Below are 8856 nucleotides of genomic sequence, written 5' to 3' on the forward strand. Positions count from 1 at the left end.
AAAGCAAACAAAAACCTGCTTGTTGTCTCAACACTCAACTAAAGGCAAGAGTATCAGAAGTTTAAGGACATCCTCATCTACAAAGAGAATGTGGGACTAGTCTGGACTACGTATGAGATGTGAATTTTTTGTTTTGTTTTGTTTTGTTTTTCAAGACAGGGTTTCTCTGTGTAGCTTTGCGCCTTTCCTGGAACTCGCTTTGGAGACCAGGCTGGCCTGAACTCACAGAGATCCACCTGCCTCTGCCTCCCCAGTGCACCACCAACGCCCGGCTGAGATGTGAATTTTTTGCGTATAAATTTTTTTAAAGACATTTTGATGAGCTGGAGAGATGGCTCAGTGGTTAAGAGCACTGACTGCTCTTCCAAAGGATCTTGGTTCAATTCCCAACAACCACATGGCAGCTCACAACTGTCTGTAACTCCAGTTCCGAGGAATCTGACTCTCACACAAGTATACATGCAAGCAAAAACACCAATGCACATAAAATAAAAATAAATTTTTTTAAAACATTTCAAGTAATTGAATATTTTTTTATTTCACAATTGGGGGGTTATGGCTGTTGAGCTGGTAAAAGGTGCTTAAATCAGTTTTTATTTTAAAAAAATACTGAAGGGTGGGCTGGAATGATGGCTCAGTGTTAATAGCACTGACTGTCTTTCCAGAGGACTCACTTCAATTCCCAGCACCCACATGGCAGCTCACAGCTATCTGTAATTCTAAGATCTGACATCCTCACATAGATATACATGCAGGCAAAACACCAATGCACATAAAATAAAAAGTAGATTATTAAAGAAATATTAAGGAAGCAGGTGTGGTAGTGCTGCTGCTCTCCTTTAATTCTAACACTTGGGTTTGGGGTTAAGGTTAGGTAGAGGCAGGCAGATCTCTGAGCTCAAGGCCCATGCAGCTGGAGATACATAGTGAAATAAGTCTCAAGTAAACAAATAAATAAATAGAAATGTCGTGAGTGTGATATAGTGAAGACTTTGACACGAACTTTTATTTGGACAGAGTAATCGGTAAGAAGAACTGGATCTTGAGTTGGAAGGCTTGAATATAATTTTTGATTTCCCTTCCTCTATCCATAAGAGCTTTGGAACCATGCATGGTGGCACATAGCTGTCATTCCATCACTTAGACAGCTGAGGCGGGTGGGTTATCACAAGTTCATGACTAGCCCGGGGTACATAGTAAGCTCCAAGCCAACCTGGACTACATACCAAGATCCTATATGAAAAAACAAGTTGTTTTACTCCTGAGCCTCAGTTTTTCCCTATAAGATAATAATTGGCTCTGATCCTAGTTTACTTTCTGTTGTAATAAAACACCATGACCAAAGCAACTTGAGGAAAAAGTTGCACTTCCCAGTTCCTGTACGTCACCGAGGGAAGTCAGGCAGGACCTGGAGTGAGTCGGGAACCATGGAGGAACACTGTTTTCAGTCTTGCTCCACTGCATCCTTAGACAACCCAGGACCACCTGCCCAGCGGTGGCACCTCCCACATTAGTCATTGGTCAAGAAAGTCACCACAGAAAGGCTCCAGGCAGTTCCTCAGTCGCGACTCCCTCCGACCCTGCTCCTCTAATTGGTGTCAGGTTTGCTGACCCTGCATACTGCCTCTTGCGAGCATATTAGAGGAGCCACTGAGAAAAGAAGGCACTATTTAAAAGACTCCAACAGTTACCCTCATCAGAACGAAAGCCGTGCAGTTAAGGAGAACAACTGTCAGGTGTTTTCAGAACAACACTCTTGGGAAACTGAGTAACTTGCCTAGGAACACATAACCCAGGAGAGGCTGAAGTGGAAGGAAGATGGTGGCCTCTGAGTTTGCAGGCTACTTTTCTGTACTTTGCTTGCTGGGTCTGTTTTCTTGACTCTTGACTGGGGTGTCACCTGGGCCCGTGGATTTCAGCAGACCTTACTTGAGAATCAGAATGTGAAAGTGATCCTAAACAGTTGTGTGCTGTGTCATTCTGATGAGCACACACTGTTCCTCCCTGTTTGGTTCTCTCTCATCTCGTGATGCCTGTTAACTCTATGTAACTTTCCTAAGACTCTGTCCTGGCCAGACTTGGTGGAGGAGGCAGCCTGAGGTAGATAAAACCATGTTGTTAGAAAGCTGGTGTTCTTTCCTTTATCATAAGACTGGAAGTGTTCCTTTGTCTCCAGGCTAGAGTTTTGTGTTTTTGTATTCAGAAGATAGCTTCCTACCTACATCTGTGACTGCTAGAAACAGTCTACAGTGTGGCAAAGTTAAATCCATAGAAAACATCATTCATTAGCAGAATCTAAATACTATCTGAGTCTTAGAGAAAAAGATTGTTAGAAGTCTGTCAGCCGGGCAGTGGTGGCGCACGCCTTTAATCCCAGCACTCGGAAGGCAGAGGCAGGCGGATCTTTGTGAGTTCGAGGCCAGCCTGGGCTACCAAGTGAGTTCCAGGAAAGGCACAAAGCTACACAGAGAAACCCTGTCTTGGCGGGAAAAAAAAAAGTCGTCTGTCTGTCATTTTGCAATTAAGAGACATGTTACTTGTTCTGTCTCCCATCATTAATTTAAAGACAGAGAAGAGATGGAGTTTTCTGTCCATCCCAGGGACGTACTTCATGGAGTCCCTAGTGAATTCTCCAGTTCAAGGAGAGATTGGAATTCAAATTTGAACCTTTTACAGTGGTGGTTTCTGGGCCACGGATTCCTAGGAAAGCCTCCTTCTCTGTGGTCTGTGCTAGGTGCTGTGTGTGTGTGTGATGTGATGATCCACTGCTCACCCAGAGTAACCAGCTTTCCCTTCAGTGATGCTTTCTTTGGGAGTGCTCCCTCTTTGGGCTTGCTTACTTGCTCACTGATTTCTAAGATGGGCTGCTGTATGTTAGGCTGGCTTCATACCCACTCTTTCTAGCCAAGGATGACTTTGAAATCTTGCTCTTACCTTCCAGATCCTGGATTATAGCCATATACCACAACTCTATTCATGAGGTACCTGGGATTGAGCTCACAAGCTCTTATGTGTGAGGAAAGCATTCTTATCAGAGTTTTTATATAACATGACATTAGCCCTGACAATTCTTCCAATTAGCCATGACATTAGCCCTGTAATTCCTTCTAGATAACTACTACCTTTCCTGTGCTAAAGTTGAGAAGTCAATCAGTGAACTTTCCCCGGTCAAGTGTTCCACAAATAAACAAAAAGCTGATCATCAAGCTGGTGAGGTAGTGTGGACACTTGTCCTCAAGCATGACTAAGTTCAGTCCCCACAGCCCGACACGCCTAACTTACTCCTGCAACCTCTGACCTCTATACCATGACATGTATATGCCTATACATACACACACTTGTTTTGTGGTTTTGTTTGTTTGTTTTGTTGGTGGTGGTTTTTCAAGACAGGGTTTCTTTGTAGCTTTGGAGCCTATCCTAGAACTCACTCTGTAGACCAGGCTGGCCTTGAACTCAGAGATCTGCCTGCCTCTGCCTCCTGAGTGGTAGGATTAAAGATATTGGACACCACCACCCATCACTAAATAAATCTTCATTTATATTCTACAATCATGGACATTCAGTTGGTTATTTCTCTTCCCCCCACCTCCCCAATGCATGTATACTAACAATACTTTAAATCTCCATCCACAGGTCAGATACCAGGCCCTGGCTCTATGATGCCTGGGCAGCCCATGCCAGGCCGCATGATTCCTACTGTGGCGACTAACATTCACTCTACTGGAAGTGGCCCTGCCCCTCCTGGTATGCCTCCAATGCCCGGAAACATCTTAGGACCCAGGGTACCCCTCACAGCGCCAAACGGCATGTGTAAGTAGAACATTGGGAAGATCTCCCAGCATCCTTCTTTGGGGGTGGGGATGGGGGCTTCTGATGAGAAAGAAAGGCTTTCTTCTCTTCATGAGATGTAGCAAACTCATAGACAGTCCAGCCTTCAACAGTGAGTTGTTGCAGATGATTTTTTGGTGTGAAACTCAGGTTGTATACTCTGTACTGAAGTCTGTGGGTAAACCACTTATTTCTCTGTCACACGTTATTAAATGAGACTAGTTTGAATCTCACCTGACATGCATAGCTCCTGGCTGTCATTCCCCTACAAGAACTTTTATGTTGCAAGGTTAAAAGTGGTGAGTTGGCTCAGGAGGCAGAGGCAGGGAGATCTCAGAGTTCAAGGCCAGCCTGGTCTACAGAGTGAGTCAGGACAGTCAGGGCTACACAGGGAACCCTGTCTTGTGGGGGAAAAAAAACAAAAAAAGGGTGATGAGTTGGGGGGGGGAGAAACTGGACCAAACATAGTGTACTCCTTTAATCCCAGCACTTGGGAGCAGAGGCAGGCGTGAGCTGTCCTTGTCTACATGTGGAGCTCCAAGCCAGCCAAGGCTACATAGTAAAACCTCTTTCAAGAAAGAAAGAAAAAGCGAAAGCAGTTTAGAGATGAGAATAAGTTCTTACAGCTATTGACAGATTAGTAGTCCCCATATAGACTTGACATGAAAGGGTTCAGGGATTGTGTAAAAATGGAATATGGGGTACGGAGTACTAGTGAACTCAGTAGCATCCCTCTGAGCTTGTGTTTAAAGCCCAAGTAATTTCTCCCATAAGCCCCTCCCTACCCCAGCAGCAAGCCTTGACCACCCTCCACAGGGTTGCATCATAGCTTCCAATCTTATAGAAGGATCCTGCCGTGGCCAAAAAGTTAGCTCCTATTCACTGGCTGAATAAAAATCCTTGGCATGTAGGGTGGTAGTACATGCCTTTAATCCCAGGGAGGCAGAGGCAGGCAGATTTCTTTGAGTTTGAGGCTAGCTCTGTCTACAGAGCAAGTTCTAGGACATCCAGGACTGTTAAACAGAGAAAATAAAGTTATGAGAGATGGCTGGTGAAAATCTCAGCAGGTAAAGACACTTGCAACCAAACCTGACATGAGTTTGATTTCTGGGAACCTGCATGGTGGAGTAGAGAACTGACTCACACACATTCTCTTTGGCTTTAGCACACATGCTGTAGCATCAACACAACTATGTATGCATGTGTGACACACACAAGAAAATAAAACTTAAACAGGGAACTTCAGAATACTTTGGATGCTCTGTAATATTCCAGGAGACATCCTCTCGGGGAAGCTAAGACAAAGTAAATGCACAGAAGAAAGTCTTGGTTTAACTGAGTTTATAGAATCTCACCCCTATGAAAAATATTTCCCTTGAGCTTTTGGTCAGATATCATAGTAAAATGGCTAAGAAAATGCTTGTCACACTACCTCTCATGTAAGAAAGAATTGGCTTTCCAAGAGAGCTGACCCAGTAAGCCATCTTTGGTGAACAGATACTATCACTGGTCCTTATCACTGGTCTACATGAAGTGTTTCACCATGTATGACAGGGTCTTTAGGGAATCTGACTTTAGGGAACCAGCCCTGGCCTGGCTCTTGGGCCATGAACAGGCCATACTGCATGAGTAGCTTCTTGTCCTCAGGTCTTAGTCTCCTTCTCAGAGGTCACAAAGGAGGAGATGATTGGATTTAGAGTGTCTGAAAAGCTGGAGAGGTTTGATAGAAGCCTATTGGGAGTGTGGTTGGGTGAATGCCTGGTTAGTGTAGCTAGACTCTAATTATTTGTTTGATATGTTTTCATTTCTGGCAAGATCTAGAGGTTTTAAAGCCTTGGATTAAACGATCTCTAGAGTTCCTTTGTATGCTAAAGCCGCTAGAGTTGAAATAGAAAAGAAGCCCAGACACTCACACTAATTGTTCCCTTCAGGACCTGACCTAGTTTGGGCCAGAAATCCAAGGATGGCAGTTGAGGAGCTGTGAGGGCCTCTCAGGACTATCCGCCTTGTCAGCAGCTGCCTCAGTGAGGTTCTGTGGCCCTGGTGGAAACAGTTAATCAGCAAGAAGTTATTGATAATCTCTCCTGTGCTCAGCTAGTCTAGACACCATGAAATAAAGAAAAAGATACAAAGCTAGCCCATGAAGACTCATGATTATTTAATTGAAGAAACACAATTAGTAGAGAGAACAATTAGAATACAATAAAATGGAAATACAATTAAGTTCTTTAAAAAAAGAAAAGTCTGGCGTGATTCTTGGAATGAGTGGTCCTTCAAGAAAGGCGGATGAACTCCACCACTTCCTCTCCGACTTCTTAGGTTAGGGTAGGCCACATGAGCCCCAGCTGGTTGGCTTCTGTCTACTTGACCTCAGAGTAGCAAGCCTCTGCGCTCACATCGTTTGCCTGCTACAAAGAAAGTTACTTCCTGAGCCAGGCATGGTGGTACATGTCTTTAATCTTAGCACTGTGGCTGAGGCAGGCAGATCTCTGAATTTGAGGCCAGTCTAGTCTACATAGCAAGTTTTAGACCAGCCAAGGCTCAGAGTAAAACCTTATCACTCCACCCTCCAAACAAAACAACTCCTTCCTGTCACTTTCCATTGAATGGATTCTTTCCTAAGCCTCCCTGTTTCCGGCAATGACTAGTTACCTTGAATGTGTTTGCAGATCCTCCTCCACCACAACAGCAGCCGCAGCCTCCGCCTGCAGACGGGGTCCCTCCACCTCCTGCTCCAGGCCCACCAGCCTCGGCCACTCCTTAGCCTGGAAGATACAGGGAGCCTCCACACCCACCACAAGCTGAAATGGGGATGGCAAGACTGTGTCTCAGCTTCCTTGGTTTTCTTTTGGGATTTTTTTTTCCTCAGAGCCACAAGCATGAGTCCCATGTCTCTCCGCTCTTGATAACTTCATGTGTCAGGTCTTTAGCTGATACTCACTGAGAAGGCTGTGGTGACTAGTGTGCCCTGGTCATTTGAAAAGTAACCCATGTCCCCCTGCCCCAGTGTGGCAGGTGTTTGGCCTTTGGTCTGCAGATCCTGTTGACGTTAGTATTCTCTGTCTCTTTGTTTTGTCTTATGCTTCAGTGGATAATTCTCCATAATTACTCTCCTTTCTTCCCCTGTTGTTTTTAAGGAGAGCATCCTCAGTTAATAGAAACCAAAAAAAAAAAAAATGGTGATGGGCAGAAGGAGACAGCCACAGAGGGACACACCTTAAGGCATTATAAGTGACCTTATTTCTACTTATCTGAGCTAAGAGTGGTGCTACTGGTGAGGTTCCTGGGCCTTTCACCACACATAAATGCACCCACCTGAGAAGAGCTGAGGAGGAAGGAGGCATCCTGTTGATTTTATTCCCTGGCAAGGACTGTGAAAGACTCCACTCCGTCTCGAAGAGCATACCACTGTACCTAGTATGTGGTAGCAGAGAGACAAACACTGGCAGAGCCCTCCTTCTCTTTCTCCCACTATTCTGGGTCTCTGTGCAGAAGATTGCACAGAACTAGGGTGGCTTTCCTAAGGACAGTGTCAGCTTTAAAGGTAGGAATTTGGAGAGGCATTCCCTAGGTTTTCCAGACTAGCCAGGAAAGTTAAAGGGTCTACAGCCCTACCTACACACCTTTAGGTTGAGTCCTACCCAACCCACACACACATCCTCTCCCCTCACCACCCTCCATCTAGGTAACTTTATACATGTTTTTTTTTTAGACCTTCCTCCTATAAGAAAGGAAAGGGGGGAAAAACTTTATTAAAATAGGTAAGTAGATTGTGCTAAACATTTTATCTCGTGAAACTTGGTTAGGTGGCTGGAGGTACAAGTCCCTAAACTACCTCTTGCTGTAGCCAGGGTGAGTAGGATTTCTTGAAGCGGTACTGAGGTTCAGAATGGGAGTGGAAAAATGGGGCACATTCAGCAGCCTCCTGTACCTTCTTTTTCTGAGCCCTTACTGTCCACCTGTCACAGGGTTGTGGAGAGTATGCTGAGGGCATAGGACCTCACTTGGCTCCAAAGCATTATGCTCTAAGGTTTGGGGTGCTCCCACTGGGAGGGTGAAGCACCATTCCAGAGAAAGAGCCACAAAAATGCCTTAATTTGAGCCTGCATCTGCCCCTGCTGATGAGTGATTCGATAGTTACTGGTTTCGTCAGCTTGTCCTTCCCTGCCTTCTGTCCTTCCATGAGTGGCAAGAGGGTGTTTTAGTGAAGCTTCCCTTGAAGTGGCAGTTTCATTATTGAAAATGCAAGGTAGAACATCTTATGGATATCTTTTTCTGTGTGTGTTTTAAAGCTTTACATATGAGAAGGTGTTGGGGGTGTCTGTAACACCTTAGAACCCTTAATGTCAGAACGCAAAAATCCACAGTTGAGATTTGCCTTTGAACCCCTCAGGTTTGCCTCCACCAGGTGGCCTTGGTCGCTGTCTGAGTCCTGGGGTACTGGAGCTAAGGAAACCTTATTCCTTTCTTGTGTGCACTCTAGACTCTTGGAGAAGTCCCTTGTTCCTTGGGAGGTTACTTAACTCATTTGCCTCCAGGAAGACCCCAGTGCCTTTTTACAGTGGCCAGGTTTCCTCTACTTCCCTCTATTCCCTCCCAAAGGAAACTCACTCCAATGCTCGCCTTTCCCCTGGAGTCCTAGAAGGGGAATGGGATTCTGCTTCACACTGTGGTCCTTTATAACCTCAGGTCTGTAATGTGATCACTTTCCAGTTTGAAAGATGAGTGGAAATACTTTTTGCAGCGCTTGTAACCTGCAGAACCTGAGTTCCTCGCAGCTCTTTCCATGTCTGCCGATTGGGTTCCATTCCTCTAATAATACCCATCCAATTTTATGAGGGGTGGGCTGGGATACTGTGTGGCTTTTGTACAGATATGTTTCTCAGTATGGAATTTTTTTGTTTTGTTTTGTTTTCTTGTTTTGTTTCTAAATGAGGGAAGTGAGTTTTGAAAGTTTAAGGAGAAAATGAATGAAAGTGGTTTAATTTCCCTCTTTTTCATTAAATAAATGATAAACCATTTTATGAA

The 8856-nt window shown here is 44.8% G+C and overlaps 1 protein-coding gene across 1 annotated transcript in view; it reads left to right on the plus strand.

The window, feature by feature from the left end:
• The window catches only part of Smarcc1 (SWI/SNF related, matrix associated, actin dependent regulator of chromatin subfamily c member 1), a 128558-nt gene extending 119702 nt beyond the window's left edge, over positions 1 to 8856 (plus strand). The window contains exons 27-28 of the mRNA XM_028886879.2: positions 3634 to 3810; positions 6498 to 8856. Coding sequence (XP_028742712.1) covers positions 3634 to 3810; positions 6498 to 6592 — 272 coding nt within the window. The 3' untranslated portion in view covers positions 6593 to 8856. The remainder of the gene's footprint in view (positions 1 to 3633; positions 3811 to 6497) is intronic.

This window comes from Peromyscus leucopus, chromosome 7, assembly GCF_004664715.2.
Source record: "Peromyscus leucopus breed LL Stock chromosome 7, UCI_PerLeu_2.1, whole genome shotgun sequence".
In the NCBI taxonomy this organism is placed as follows: Eukaryota; Metazoa; Chordata; class Mammalia; order Rodentia; family Cricetidae; genus Peromyscus; species Peromyscus leucopus.